Raw genomic sequence first — 16,273 nt, forward strand, 5'->3', positions numbered from 1 at the left:
TAACAAAGATCAGCCACATCTTTCCTGATTTCACACACTGTTTTACTACTCTCTCATCTTGTTTTATTTGTCCAGTCTCCTTCACCTATCTGTGATTTTATTGAATAGCTTGACATTGAGCAAAATAAAGACCAAAAGCGGTGGGTCGACATGACCATGCGGTGGAGGAGAGAAGCTTACGCACACTGGGAATACGAGCAACAGCAAGAGGAACTACGTCTAAAGCGGCAGGAAGAAGAACGCATGAGGAAGACAACGCAGGACCATACCGCGACTCAGGCCTGCGAAGCTAAGAGGGCAAGGAAGCGAGACAGTGCCCATCACACTAAGGCGGAAAGTCCCGATGCCCTATGAAAGGGCAAATATCCTAGGTGCACTCAGTATAGAATATCTAATATAACCCGACATATTTTCACTCACTAAGACATGTTATGATTATGAGGGACGCACTATTAAGTAGGTCTTTGTGCAAACCGTACATGCCACCTTTTTTTGTCGTCATGTCTTCGTGGCTACAGTCTCATATAATGTTTTCCACCATATGTATAATCTTATGTTTGTCGCCATTTGTAACTTCATTACCGCGTAATATGTTGCGAGTGCTTCACATATATAATTTGTTCACAAATATTGATTTTGTATCCTCCTAACAATACGTAAAATACTCCAAAATATCCCTTCCCTATTATGCCGTATTGGCCACTTTTTAACCATTTCAATTCCAAATTTTGCAACATATCAATTTCAAATATTGAGCAATATTTTGCAACAAATTTTGTAATATTTTTTAAAAAATGGCCTACCCGCCCCCTGAGAGGGCGGTTGGAATCTACCCGCCCTCTCAGTGGGCAATTACCCCTACCCGCCCCCTGAGAGGGCAGTTATGCCCCTTACCGCCCTCCCAGGGGGCGGTTAGCCCACCCGCCCTCTCAGGGGCGGCAGGCACCTAGTTATGCAAATATTGCCCTGAAGAATCTATTTATTTAAATTTTTAATAAAAAAATATAAAAAAACTCAGTAATTGAGCAGCTCACCTTGGCCCATCGGTCAACCACACCCATCAACGTCCATTGGCCCATACTTTCGCCTATTGCCCCACTCGCCCATAGAACTGACCATATGCATATAAGCTTGCTCGTGATCACAAAGAAGACAAGAAGTCAGGAAGGCGAGCGACTGGTGTTTCTCGCTGAAATCGCTAACGGTTGCTCATGACTAGAGTTGGACTTGGGCAGTGTCATTCCTAGGGCTGTCTACGGCATGAGTTTTAGCACGACACGAAATAATTTGGATCGGGCCAACACGGCACGATCTTGGAACGATGGGCGTGCCGGCATGGCACGATGACTTGGGTTGTGCACATGCCGACACTACACAAAAAAGGCACGACCTAATCTGCATGATCATTTTTTTTTGTACTTATCATTTAATCTCTCTAATGATCATTTTTTCGTACTTATCATTTAATCTCTCTAATACAAAGCGTGAGACACTAAGAGAGATGTGTGAACATGAGCGATATAAGTGTGAGATGGTAAGAGATAAATATGTAAGTATTATCAAGCAACATGGAGCATGTGTGAGATGGTAAGAGATAAATATGTAAGTATTTTCAGACGGCATAGAGCAGATTCGTGACTAGGCCGGCACAACACGACGATGGCACAGCGTGCCGAGGACCATGCTTGGGCTTTTCTGAAGTTGACTTGTGCCGGCACGACATGACACGATAGGTCGATCGTGCTTAATGAGCATGCCACGACGTGACACGAGGCACAACAAGACCGAACCATACCAGCACAGCATGGTCCAAGTCCCAGCACTACTCACGAGTCGTGTCCTCGTTCCCGCGTAGTCAAAGTTGTTGCCGCATGTCTATCATGCTTGGGCCGCCACCGGCTGGGGCTCCCCTGAGCTTTAGCGCCGGTAGGCAGGAGGCCTCCACCCGTGGCGCGTGGCGGCCGGTGTATGCACAGGTTTGATGTAGCGGGGGAAGAGAAGCGTGTCATTGTCGAGGCTTGGTGAGTGCATGCGTGCCTATGTGGTTGTGGTTGTGATTTAGGGGGGCTTTGCGTTCTGAGATTTGTGGATGAGAATGATATGGTTTTTGGATTGTTTCAGGGTCCAGATGGGCTTTTGTGGTAGCTCTATTTTTTTTTGTTCGATTGCTCTTATTGAATGTTCAGTGCCAAAAGAATAAAGAATTGTTTTTTAGATCTCATTTCTTCTTTAAGCACTAAGAAGAGACTATTGTCTATCCATGTTTTTTCCAAATATAGTTAGTTAATTATATGAAAAGATAATCTGAAAGCACAAAGGGCAAGAAGCTGACAATAATTGATTCAACATAAGTTCGAATGCACATACTTTCCATGTACATTTATCCACTACTAATAAAAAGGTCTAACGGGTCTTGCAAATTGGAGTATGTGATTTTTCCAATGAGAAGAACTAATTAAGTTTGTCATTTATCTTTAGAAATAAAAGAGGTGTCTAAACTTATACCTGCGCATCTTCTGGTTATGCAATTTTGCTCAGGTAGTCACTGAATCTTACTGATCCAATCAGTGTATTGCATCTTGATGTCCAACAAGCTTGGAAAATCACCTGCATTCTCTAGAAATAATTGCAATCATTGTATTGACCTAATTAAATCCTAGCTAGAATCTTAATTTGTTAGAATTTTCATATTATTATGATTCTAGAATATTTTTTTTGAAAGAATCATAATTACCATTCGGATAGGGTCCTACTTGATTCTAGAGATCTGTTAATCAATATAAAGAATTACATATGTCATTTAAGTTTTCATTTTTTTCCTTTGATCTTGCATCTACTATTAAAGAAAACCTTATCATTGCTGAAATACATGGTGATTTTAAAATAATACTTCCTACGGTCATAAAAATACTTGTCGTTTTGATTAAGATCATGTTAAACTTTTAAAACTTTGACCGTCAACAACTTCATAAATATTTAGTTTGGAAATATAAAAATCATATATGTACATTTGTCTTGAAAAATACTTTCATAATATTATATTTTATTAGATATTATAATTATATTCTAATAGAAAAAAATTGTCAAAGTTGTATGTCGAAGACCGTAAAAAATCAAAAAAGTCATGTATTTTGACCAAAGGGAGTATATCTTTGTTTGAATTAGGTCTGTTATTAGATCTACTATTTGATTCTGTCATATAATTGAATTTGCTAGTGCCGATTGTATTTTGTTCATGATACTAGCGTTATTTATCTTTATTATGCTATTTAACAAAATGTTTTGGAGCATTTCATTTTGGTAAACATTTATATCATTACTTCTTTGTTATTTATATATTATATTATTTTTTATTATCACATGTATATGTTGAAGTGTGCACTCGGGTTATTGATGCTCTAGCTTAGCCCCCATCCAGGGGCGGATCCATCATGGGGATAAAGATGGCTCAAGTCTTTATCCCTGAGCACACTGTAAACTCTAAGCTCCCCTTCAATTTTTGAGTATAAAAGAAAAAGAAGAGAAAATCTCTACTTGGTGGATCTAAATCTGTCCCTGTCAACTTGATAGCGATGAGACCCCGGGCGGTGCAAATTGAGCCTGCAGCGACTGCATGGTCCATGCATTGCCCTCTGTCGGACGCCAAAATCTCAAACGAAACGGCAAGCATCAACGAGATTGGAAAATGCCTGTTCTTCTCTCCATATCACTTAGATTTTTCTTCAGGAGTAATAACAAATATATATTTTTAAGGAGTAAAACACAAAAGGAAAAGAAAAATGTGGTTACCGTGTGACAAACCGAAAGGCACCCTTTTTTTTTCCAACTTTGTGGAAGGACAAAGGCTGTGTTGGCCTGTTGGATGCTACGTCGATGAGTGACGAGTGCGAGTTAAAATTAGTCTTTGTTCTTGTCTGCACTTAGCAGCATTGATGCGTTGGTTAGTTTCTGTATTTTTTTTTTCTATTCTTCCTGAATTCGAAGCTTGCGCATGTCGTGTTGCAGCTTTGGAGAGGCTGGAGCCTGGAGCTTAGGACGATCCGTTTCATTGTGGAAGATTCCGATTGCTACATGCTGTTTCTGCTTAGTCCAATGATTTTTTTTAAAGTTCTTCGTTTTGTTTTTTGTTTTTTTTGCTTGAAAGCATTCATAGATCTTTCTTGCAAACAAAACTATTGGTAGATCTAGTGCAATTTTCTTTAAAAAAAAAACAGGCTAGGACAATTTTCATCTTGACTCTGCCTTTTGCAACCAAGTGAAATTTCCTCTTTCAACTGCCCATTTCCTATTGAGCTCGGCAGTTTGCTCCTGTTTCACTACCTCAGATACACTGCACTTTCTTCTTCGGTAGAGAAGGGGTAGCACCGTAGCAGCAACCTGCATTTCGTAGTCCTTTTTTTTTCTAGAAAGATATGTGTAACTAGGATATGTCAGATCATGTGCAGTATGGGCCACCAGACAAAGAAAAGATAGTTCATAGGGGAAAAGGCTAAAAAGGCTATCTGATTTCGTTCACAAGGAGGTGAAAAGATTACACTGCCTTTTTTGCCTGGTAGCCTGAATGAGTGGAGTTCGAAAACATTCAGGTACATGCTGTGGACCAACGGCGGTGGGCACATGATGTGCATCGGTTAATAATCGGTCATCTAGATCTGGTTCGGTTTTAGAAATCGAACGGTAACTGTATTTGAATTAAAAAATTAAAAAAATCAAAAAAATCTTAAAAAAATTAGATACAATTCTAAGATCTTATGTGAAAAAAGTTTTCAAAAGTAATGTTGTTTTCATCATATTCTATAGGGAGGAAGTTTGAAAAAAATGAAAAAAATTGAAGTGTGCGGCTCAGTTATTAACTCATGTTAAGGAAAAGTTTAACATTCAAACACATATTTTTCTTGTGTAGAATGTATCTTAAGAGGATCTTTAAAATTAATTTCACTTTATTTAAAGTTTTATTAATTTTTCTATGATTTTTACAAAGTTCACAAGCATAAAGTGAATATGTTAAGAAACAACACTGTAATTAACTTTTTCATGTCTACTATTATTTTTCCTACATAAATCATAGTATAAATAAACTAATAAAAGTTGTTTCACTAATTTTTGAGGTGTGATGGGTCAGTTATGAATTAATCTAATCGCAATACATTTACATAATCCTGCATGTTACAATAACTAATTCATGAGTTCATGTATTTTTAAAAGACAAAGGATCATATAAGAACAAAAACAAAATAAGTTTCATGATTTTTGGATTAGCAAAGAGTAAACTATGTATTTAACTTGGTTTAACAAATACATTTTCCCACAGAAAATTTTAAATTTTTTATGAGTATAAATACTTTTATCATGTAGATCATGTTACAAGGAAACCAACAAAATTTGTTTCATTTTATTTGAAGCTCAGATGAATTAGTTATTTATTTTACAAGATTAAGATAATTTTTGGATTTTTTGTTGAACTACACTGAAAATCGAGAAAACCGAACGGTTACCGATAAAACCGAGCGATTACCAACAATACAGAAAATTTGAGAAAACCGCTCAATAAATCGCAAAAACCGTTCGGTAACCGGTCCAATTCGACCGGTTACAGAGCGGCTAAAATTACGATTTTTTCCCCAAATTTCAAATTTTTCCAAATAAATTTTATCCGATTTTTTTTTTAAAAAATCGACTAGTTACCGAATTAACCATAAATTTTCGATTACCGTCGGAGCTCGATAACCAAGCTCTGTTCGGTAAGCTGAACCATGTCCATGACCCATGGTTCTCTCTCCCGCGATAAGGTATTTCGTGATAGCCTATCAAAGCATCAGTCCAAAATCGAAATGCTGAAATTCGAAGGGAATTTACTGAGCAGGTGGCTTGGTACGTGCCCTAAACCAGGAGAATTCCCTAAGATCATGGGGTCAGTTTGGTTGGAGGGATGATGTCAGATGAGAGATGACTATTTTTTTAGTGCTTGGTTAAAGTATTGATGGATATGATCATTCAACTTTAAAGAATATTTCTCACCGGTGTAGTATAGGGTGAGTTATTTTTCTTGACTAGTTCGATGCACATGCTTTGTAGGTAGTAACGTGGGAGCACGCGCTACTAGCGAGCGGTAGCACGCGAGAAGCGGGCCCATGCGGAAGTGCGGGAGCACGTGTGGCAGCGAGCAGCAACATGCGGGAGCATGCGACAGCGCGGGAGCGAGGGTGCGGGAGCGCGATGCAGGCTCATATGGGGAGCGGAGCGGAACGCAGGGGTGAGCAGGATTTTCGGGTGCGAAATGCCGAGCGAGCGGAACAGGAATTTATAGGTGTTTTTTAAGCAGTACAGATTAGGCCATACAGCTTGTCTAACATGATCATCATTAAAAATAATTAGTAATAATTAGCATGTTGTTGTTAATTAGTAATTACTACAGTAAAATTAGAAGTATTAGTGTGTTGATTAGTGTATGGTTAATATCTATTATTATCGAAGGTTAATTTTTGACAATGTATCCGGAGTATGCCGAACGATGGATGCATGATCAATATTTTCGGTGATTTTTGGTGAGAGTGTGTCAAAGGGACTCAAGAACACTGGAGTTTATCCAGGTTTAGGTCTCACTTAGGATAACATTTCTACGTTATGTGTATTTTTTTATGAGTTGGATAAATTTATCCAGAGTCTCTTCTTTTACAAGTCTGATCCTCCTCTTTATATAGCAGCAAACGAGGTATATCGTATATATAGAAGAAGATCGTGTCAAATATGGTAGTTGCCCTATCTGAAAAAAGAAACTACTCATAGGCCATCAATAGGGACGGGCACACCTGGCCTATCATGGTCGTCCTGCACACCATGTCTCATCCGTTAAATACCGTCACGCCTGCTGCACACCTGTCACGCTCTCCTATCAAGCCATCCTGTAGTATTAAATGCTACAGGATGAGTCACACCGTCTCTATGTCGGATCATGACTTCATCTACCAAAAAGTTACCGAGGGAACAAAGCACATGAATCGATAGCATTAAATGAGATTAGACTGGTTAGATGGACACCTACCCTGTGATCAGCAAGGGTTGTTTACGGGGTTTCCATCTACGATCAGAGGGCTGGTAACTCGAGTATCGCCTAGTTACGGGGGATATGGTTTTGAAAATATCAATTGTCATTTGGCGTCTACCGGTATGGCTCTCTTGACATAGGACCATTTTATTCTTTACATCGATAATTATATTATTATTTGAGTGTTAAAAGGAGCCACTATGTTCGATCTTAAGATCACAAAATCACCACATTAATCGAAAAAAAAGAAAAAATATAAACCACTCATTGTTATAAACATCTAGCAGTCTATATTAAACCAAAGAGTACATATCAAATACGATTAATAAATAATTAAATTTAGAATTAAAAATTATGAAAAAATAGTAGTTCGATTTTCACACAATTTGAGAAGCAAAATATCTAAATAAAGAGTATAAATAAAATAAAATAAATAATAATTGAAATTAGGGTTAGAAATTGAAAAAAGAATTATCCATATCAAATATAATCTTAGAAAAAATCAAATACCTAAATAAAATACAATTAATTAAAAATTATCGTGATAAAATATTACAACGAGATTAGCCATACTATTAATATGAACCGTCTTGCTAATTAATATTTAAAATAAGAGATATAAATTAGTTAAATATTCTCATCACATTATTCTATTCATCTAGCCAAACACAAAATCGAATTACTTCGTCCATCCAATCGAAAAAACTTACATACCTATATCCTAATCTAACATTGCCCTCTAGCTAAACACTCGCATGGTTCAGTTCGTCGTGCCTGAAAATCCACAGAGATGCCGTCCCGGTGTTCCACTGCTACTGAGCTCACTGCGGAAGGATATGCTTCTTGATCAATAATTGCACGCCATGCCCCAAAAAGGTCTAAAACATTTTGTACTGCCCATGCCGTTCTAGAACGAGGAAGAAAATTGCTTTTCGTAGCATCATCCGCGTCTATAGACTCACCCAAAGTCCAATGCCTACCGCACGCTCCAAGATACCGACCTGCAAACCTATCACGGCCACGCTCGCCCCGAGCCGTCCATAGTCCAAAGCCCATAGATTCGCCGCGACGTGCCGGACGGCCGGTGGCCGCCTGCGATCTGCCCGCACCCACACGCCTGCTCGCCTGCGCGCTCCGCTGCCGCTGCCCGCCAACCAATCCCGCGCCCCTGACGAATCCATCGGCTCGGGTGGCTCCTGTTTCAGAGGTGACGACGGGGTTGCGCTACATCGTCTCCAACTATATTCTTTCCATTTAATTTTTTTTTTCCGATTCTCTTCTTTATTTTTATTTTTCTTATCTACAACAACAGTTTCATTTCGAGTGGAATCGTGAAGAAAAAAAGAGAATCTCATTAAAAAAATAATCTTATAAATCTCTTCGTAACAGAAACCGTAAAAGAAAACAGTTAAAACGTTAAATATAACGAAAATCCTTGACGAAATTTTCACCCCAAAGAGGAACAATTGGCTATGGCCTTAGAGTATACGGCAGTCTGTGTAGCTCGCTATACCTACTCGCCGGCATCCTCTGTCCATGCCTTAATAGGCCTACTGTAGGCATATGTTCGATTGGAGCAACGACTAAGATATCGGGACCACTTATTCTAACTATCAGTATTAGAGTTTAAGATGATAAATCTAAAACATCTCTATAGTCACGTAGTTACTGGTGAGCTCGAAATGTTTTTAGGGTCGTACAAGTTATGTATGTGCGTAAAACAAACCTATTAAAATCTAGACTAAAGACGTCGGCTCGTGAGTATAGCTAGATGGGGTAAGCTATGCACCGTGACAAGTTGTCCGGCCGCGTAGGGCGCCTGCACCGGGCGAGATGGAGGCCGTGACGAGTCGCGAGCAGGGCTGGCCCAATCGATCGGCGGGAGCCAGGCCTGCGTGTTGGCGGCGGCTAGTAGACGCCTTGAGCGGACTTGGTCCACCTGACCACCTGGGCGTTGGCCGTTCGGGGCCAATTTCCTCATCAATGCGATAGACAGTGAGCCGCAAAGAACGTCGATGACATCGAGGTTGTCAACGATAGACCATGGAGCAAAACCGGTGAAACTACGTCGAACTAAATAGTACTCCTACTCCGTAGTAGTATAATACGGAGTACTACTCATCAAGTCATAGATAATAAATTGAACGTTGACACGGATAAGGTCTCCAAGCTGAAGTTTGACCGCCAACTTATGTGTGGAATTGAATGAAATGGTGGCAGTATAAAGGCACTTTTAAAAACCGATGTGAGCATGCCATTTCAATATGTCATTTGTAAGGCGGCGTAATCTCTTGACACATGATAGCACCCAAGTCCAATGTTTTGTAGCTGGAAGTTTGAATTTGCAAATGTACAAATGTCTCTCGTTTTCCGCTTTTAGCGAAAAGGTTGAAAGAACAGCGAAAAGCTTTTAAAAAAAATTTAAGTTTGGGGGCGGGGGGGGGATCCCTCAGTCGATACATTGTGTTGTCGAGCACCTCACTCACTTAGGATTTAGATTAAATGTCTAGCTCATTCTTAAGTGTAAGCCAGAGCTCACGATGTAGTAAAAATATGGTCTGGAAAGTTTTTCTAGACTCATGACCTGAAAGTTTGATGCTCGCATAACTAGGTTGAAGATAGATTTTGGAGTTGAAATTTTCATGCCTTTCCATGTCAAAAACATAACTCGAAGGTTTGGGTACAAGAACAGAAATCTACAAATGGTTTCCTATTAACTGGCTTTTCTGGTGGGCCACGGGTGATAATCGACACATCTAATGTGATTATGTAGGAAGTAGACTTAAATCTTACAAATTTACACGGATAAAAACAACCAACCGTAAACTTAAAATGAAATGAAAGAAAACCCTTTATGGCATACTCTGATGCAGTAATTTCACAAGATTTGTTACAATCCGAGGAACCAGTTGGCCAAGCTATAAACCCGGGTGCGCTCCCTCTCTCTCAGGCAGTAGGCTCTGGTGTTTGGACACTGACGTTAAAATCTTACTCGGATTTAGGTGTTTTATTTAAAAAAATTATAGATATCAGATATGGCCAAATAGATGGTCCGGTCCGGCACGGGTCTATTGAGGCATGGTCTATTTAGGCAGATCCGTTTAGACCCATTAGCTAAATGGGTTGTGCCGTGCTGGCCCACGTGCCATGACTTCAGCCTAGGCATGGCCTATTTAAGACCGGATCATGTCCTGTCGGTCTGCGGCACTGTAGGACTGATAACTTTTATTTTGTCTGTTAGCCCGTTAGCCCGCAGAAAATTAAAAAAAAAATCATAAAAACTTGTTTTCATTAGAAATCAAACACCCAACTTTCTACTTAGAGTAAAACACACTAACATTGCACTATATATCCTATATGTTATCAGATTTAAATAAATTATATAAAATACTATAAAAATATGAACAGTTAAACCGATCGTGCTGTGCCGACTCATTAATCATCGTGCCGTACCATGTCTGAATCATACCATATTACACGACTCATTTGATATCTTAAGTAGATACTTAAAAAAATTTAGGCATAAACCAGGCAACCACCAGTCGATCGCTCGCGCCGGCGCGCCGGCCTCGTCCCGGACCAAAAGCGCCCCGCGGCACGTGCCCAAAGCTTGGGCGCACTCACGTCACCGCACCACGCGACTCCTCCCTGCTGGCCGGCCCGCCCACCAGCCCAGATCCGAAACCGGTGGGCGCCACCCTCCACGGCTCCACTCCACCCACCCGAGGCCAGAAGGCCCACAAACTGACCGCCTCCTCTCGTACTCCCGGCTCGCTCCTACGCCGATCCAGCTGCGCGACCCAACCCTCCGCGCCACCCGCCCGGGCCACCCAACCCACGCACACTCGCGACCGCGAGACACCCGCCCGGGCAGCGCCGCGCCGCGACCCCGCACGCGGAGCTGGTTACCCTCCCCTCCCCCGGTAGCTTATAAGAGAGACCCCTCCGCCCCCTCCTCTCCTCTCTTCTCTCTGTTCCACCCACTCCTGCTCTGCTCCCATCGATCTGCCCCGCCCTGCGTGCGTGAGTGGTTTTCTGCTAGGGATTTGAAACGGAGATCCGCGAGAGATTGAGGAGAGGGAGGGAGGCGTCGGTGGCGTGGCGGGGGAGGGATGGACGGGCACGGCGGGGGCAAGCTGACGCGGACGCCGTCGTCGCTGCTGCGCTCGCCCACGGTGCGCAACTGCTCCTCTTTCCAGGCCGTGGTGGTCGAGGACCCGGAGCCCGACGACAAGAAGGCCCAGGCGCAGGCCAAGCCCCCGCCCCACCTCCACCCCGGCGGCCCCTTCCACCCGCTCCTCGTCCTCGCTCTCCCGCTCGCCTTCCTGCTCCTGCTCCTCCTGCTCCGCGGCGGCGACCACCACCTTGCGCTCCTCGCGGCGTCCGCGGTCGCCGCGCTCGGCGCCGCGGCGGGGGCCGCGCGGTTGCTGCGGGGGCGCCTGCGGCTGCGCCGCTCCCCGGGGTCCGGGTCCGTGCAGTGGTTCATCGGCGACGAGGACGACAAGCCGCAGAAGCGAGACAAGGGCAAGGGTGGCGGCGCCGTGCTCGGCCGCGTGGTGCGGGAGGGCGTCGAGTTCTACAGTAATGGGGACTGCTACGAGGGGGAGTTCCACAAGGGCCGCTGCAACGGCAGCGGCGTCTACAACTTCTTCGGCAAGGGCAAGTACGAGGGCGACTGGGTCGACGGCAAGTACGACGGCTACGGCATCGAGAGCTGGGCGCGCGGCAGCCGGTACCGCGGCCAGTACCGCCAGGGCCTCCGCCACGGCCACGGCGTCTACCGCTTCTACAGCGGCGACTGCTACACAGGCGAGTGGGCCGGCGGCCAGAGCCACGGCATCGGTGCGCAGACCTGCTCCGACGGTAGCTCCTACGTCGGCGAATTCAAGTGCGGCGTCAAGCACGGTCTCGGGAGCTACCATTTCAGGTGACCATCTATCGAAATTTGGTGCATGAATTTGATCACATCGACACACTGTTCCGTCTCTTCTCCATTGTTTGAAAATGGGCTGCTAATTTCGATCGTGCTGTTCAAATTTGATTCAGAAATGGTGATCGGTATGCGGGCGAGTACTATGGGGACAAGATCCACGGGTTTGGTGTCTACAGCTTCGCCAATGGCCATTGCTACGAAGGCTCCTGGCACGAAGGCAAGAAGCAGGGAGTTGGGATGTACACCTTCCGGAATGGTGACAAGCGATCGGGGGACTGGGATTCTGGGACTCTCAAGACCCCCCTGCCTCCGTCTGATCCTTCCGTTCAGCGCGCCGTACAGGTATACAACAATTTTCCTGTGCACATTGATCTACCTAAAATTTACCATTTGCAATTGCTTCTGGGATTCTAATGGTTGCATTGCACATTTAGGCTGCTCAGCGGGATGCGGAGAACGCCTTTGGCCTGCCAAGAGTCGATGAGCAGGTGCATAAGGCCGTCATGGCCGCAAACAGGGCAGCCACCGCTGCTCGGGTAGCGGCGATCAAGGCAGTCCAGAACAGGATGGACGGGAAATTTTGTGATACCTATGTCTGACTTTGTGCTCAGGAAACCATGTTTTTTCTTCTTCTAACTGTACATTAGGGTAGTGAAGGACAATAACTAATCAGAGACGACCAGGGCAGCGCAACCGCTTGTTCCGAGTCAGAGTTCAGCAAGAACGGGAGGCGCCGGAGAGTGGAGCTGGCAATTTTCGTTCACAGAACGGCTCAGATTTCTCAATCGCCATCGGCGGCCCCCTTCTCCTTCCTTGCAATCCGTAACTGTACACAGGTCCAAGTGTATCAATGGAAGAGTGAGTTTTTGCAATGCTCTTTTCACTGCTTACTCTAAGTTATCTGTGTGGACTGCACATATGAATGTGGTTGCATCTGCATTTTCATTGCTCCAACCTAAATCTCGACTGCTTATAGTTGGACTCCATGTGCAGTGATTCTCCATTTGCAAATGTACTTGGAGTTGCACATGGGAGACTGTAAATTTCTTCTTGTCCTGCAACTTGGAGTAGCTGTGATGTAGGGCCACATGATATAATTTGTTTCTCGTTCCCTGTGTGTCGATCCACTCCCTGCACCTGAGACAACTGTGTTTTGAAACCTCGGGAGCGATTCGTAGCTTTGGGTCCACTGGCTAATCCAGATTTTTGCATCAGAAACATGAATGCTCGGAAAGAAATTCCACAAGTGTTAAGCTGGCCCGATGCATTGCTGTATGCTGGGTGCCGCTGTTGCTTGATTACTTGCATCAGGACAGCCATACCAATCAATGGATCCACTGTATTATGAGGTGGATATAGATGTTGGAATCCGACTCGATTTTGAATATTTGATTCGGCAAAAGAAAGATTGGCATTATGTGAGATGTCACTCGTTCCATAGTGTCAGAAATCCTAATAATTCTGAACTTTTTGTTGCCGTTGGTTCTTGTCGGTTATTGTTTTGATTTAGTACATATTTGTGGAACAGTGGTGATGAAATGGTTTGACCTGTAAAATGTCTAATTCAGAAGCATGGACATGCAGACATGGGCACATGGCCCATCTGCTCTGTCCTAGAAACTGTATCCTAGACACAATTCACAGGCTCAACAGTCTGGTTGTGGCCTCAAGTACAGACCGAAAAGGAGGTAATCTCGGAGCTTGTGATGGTTAAGTGCCTCTTTTTTTGCTGTGGACAAAGCGTGCTTATGAACCGGGATTATATAATGTGTCGATGTGCTGAAGAGTTTGCAGTACCTATGCTGAACTGCGCATCAAGCTGACCTGCTGTTCTGCAAGCAATACAAAATCTGCAGCTTGTTACACAGGCATCAACTTGTCGGGCCGCATTGAACGACCGAAGATCATGTGTTGTTTGAAGGATAATCTTGTGCTATCAGCTGTGTGCTGGACCTTATCGCCAGCCATCATGCAGTTCTCAACACATGCATCTCCGAGTAGACGCCCGTGCAAACCGTGTCTCTGTTTTCTTTTATTTTAGCATTTTTTTTCATCTTGTCAAGAACATCTGTTCTGCTCACTGCCTGCCAAGAGCTGTTGTTCTTCTCCCAGCAAAAAAGATGGGCGGCCTGAAGAAACAGCAGCCGGTTTTCTGACAGGCGCAGCTTCTCTCCTGTATGAAAAGCAGGATCCAACTTGTGCTTCTCTTTGTTCTCTCCTTTATTTTTTTCTATAGGAGCAACAGGCTCGAGACATCATAATTGGTCACAGTCATCACATAAGCTAAATTAAGTTTGTTAGCAAAGCATTATATAACATTATAACCTTCTTATCAATTCTACGTTCAGGTCCTCAATCATCATGACATGTCGATCGTGGTGACAGCAAACAAAGATGATCATTTCATTTCATATTCCAATTATTCATATTATTATTGTGTGTGTGTGTGTGTATTTCCTGTGTGAAAGAAACTCACCATGCATGCTTAATGATGCTCGCTTGCGTGAGAAGCGAGGTCACATACAGAGACCTTTTCTTGCTTTCTTTACAGCCCTCTAAATCTCCTCTGCCGTCCCCTCTCACGGCTTTCAAATTCAAAGACGCCGCAGAATAAACATCCCTTTCAGTATCAGGTGAGGTAGCCACCGTGCAAAATCTATATTCTTTTCTTTCACCATTTCATGTGTGTTTATGATACATCACTCATGAGGTAGGGTGCATCATTGTCACTTGGAAAAATGGGAGAGCCATACCGCGAGCTCCGACAAAGAAGACAGACTACGGTAGCCGGCGGCATAGAAAGAATCGCCTGGCTTGTAGTTTTCGCCTGTCGCAAGCGTCTGAAGACGCAACCACTTCGTAGGAGGATCACTTTTGCCGGCTTTCCTCACATGAAGGAAGAGAGCAATGAAACACATGCATATAATAATTATTAACTAATTATTCGTATGTTGCAACGAATATTAGATACGATAATATTTAACACAAACTTAAGATATGAAGATGTGGACGTGACACGAGAGTGGCTCTAAACGAATACGTCGGGAATGATGTCGTAGTTTAATTTTAGATGGGATCTGAAAAAAGGAGTAGATTAATTATCCACTATTTTTTCTTCTAATTTTTTTTATTTTCATTAGTAAAATGAGTTCTATATCCGTACCCAGTAAAAAAATAGGGAGGCTAGAGGACGAGGATATATAGCAAAAGTAGATAAATTATTCGAATTTTATAGATTTTTATTAGATAAGATGAGAGTAGGGGAAGAGATGATGCATGAACCCAGTCATGTTTTATATAGATTCTATTTGCTAGAGCGTTAACTCTAAGATATATACAGAATTTACTATTTATAGGATAAAATAAAATAATTTAAATATATATTTTTAGTCTAAAATAAGAAAAAATTATTGGTGTTATGATCTTGGCTCCCTCACGAGTCCATAGTCCACTGTCCTAAGGGGGAGTACGTCCTATCTATACGATAGGTGTAATCAACCCTAATTTAGTCAGGATCTCATTTCGTGTGATACTTAAAAAATAGGGGAGTCCAGCACCAGTGTCGATCTATTCACGTGGGTTTTAGCCGCCCCTCGGCTTCCGTTTTGATGGGTGTTCCACATCTAGGGCTAGAGATTATATTGTTCATATCACTATTAAGTTTAACAAAAATATTTCAACCAAATATCCTTAAATTATTTATAGGTCTAGCTCTAAGAATTTCTGAGATAAGAATAACTAGTTTTAAAAATGTGTAGAGCTAAAGCTCTACCAAACAAATTCTTAGAAAAAATTATCTCTAATTTCTAACACGGAGTAGCAGCAATTTTCTCTCGTGTGTTAGTGAATTTCAGGGGGTGCCGGGGGGGGGGGGGGGGGGGACGCCTCATGGAGTAGGTGTGAGGGTCTCCGCTGCTGACACAGATTTCTTTGGAAAATCATGTGGGAAACGTCGTGGATTCGGTCCGCTCATGGGTTTGGGTTCTGTAGTTGAACGGTGCTCATGTCAAGGTGGCGACGGTGCAGGTTGGACCTGCGGTTTCATTTCAGTTTGTTGGTGGTGCGTTGGTTCAGCCTCGGCGCCCCGTGCGGGTAGGTGGATGGTGTGCTGGTGCTGGTGTTGGTGGGTGGCGGATCAGGGAGCCGGATCACACGGGCTCGCTTTCACGCGTTGAAAAGATCGAGGCTGATCTTTTTTTGTTTAACTGATAGAAATGAGGTTAATCTGATTGGACCGGGGCCTTCTGCCATTTCATGTCTGAATTCTTGGACGACTTTTGACTGTGGACAGGAAG

The 16,273-nt window shown here is 43.1% G+C and overlaps 1 protein-coding gene across 1 annotated transcript; it reads left to right on the forward strand.

Moving 5' to 3' along the window:
* The first annotated feature begins 10,924 nt into the window (after nt 1-10,924).
* On the forward strand, nt 10,925-13,088 carry LOC133902375 (uncharacterized). The gene is made up of 3 exons (XM_062343960.1): nt 10,925-11,972; nt 12,092-12,320; nt 12,413-13,088. The coding sequence occupies exons 1-3, from the start codon at nt 11,158-11,160 to the stop codon at nt 12,575-12,577; spliced, it is 1,209 nt and encodes a 402-aa protein (XP_062199944.1). The 5' UTR covers nt 10,925-11,157; the 3' UTR covers nt 12,578-13,088.
* The last annotated feature ends 3,185 nt before the right edge of the window (nt 13,089-16,273 follow it).

This window comes from Phragmites australis, chromosome 20 (assembly GCF_958298935.1).
Source record: "Phragmites australis chromosome 20, lpPhrAust1.1, whole genome shotgun sequence".
NCBI lineage: Eukaryota > Viridiplantae > Streptophyta > Magnoliopsida > Poales > Poaceae > Phragmites > Phragmites australis.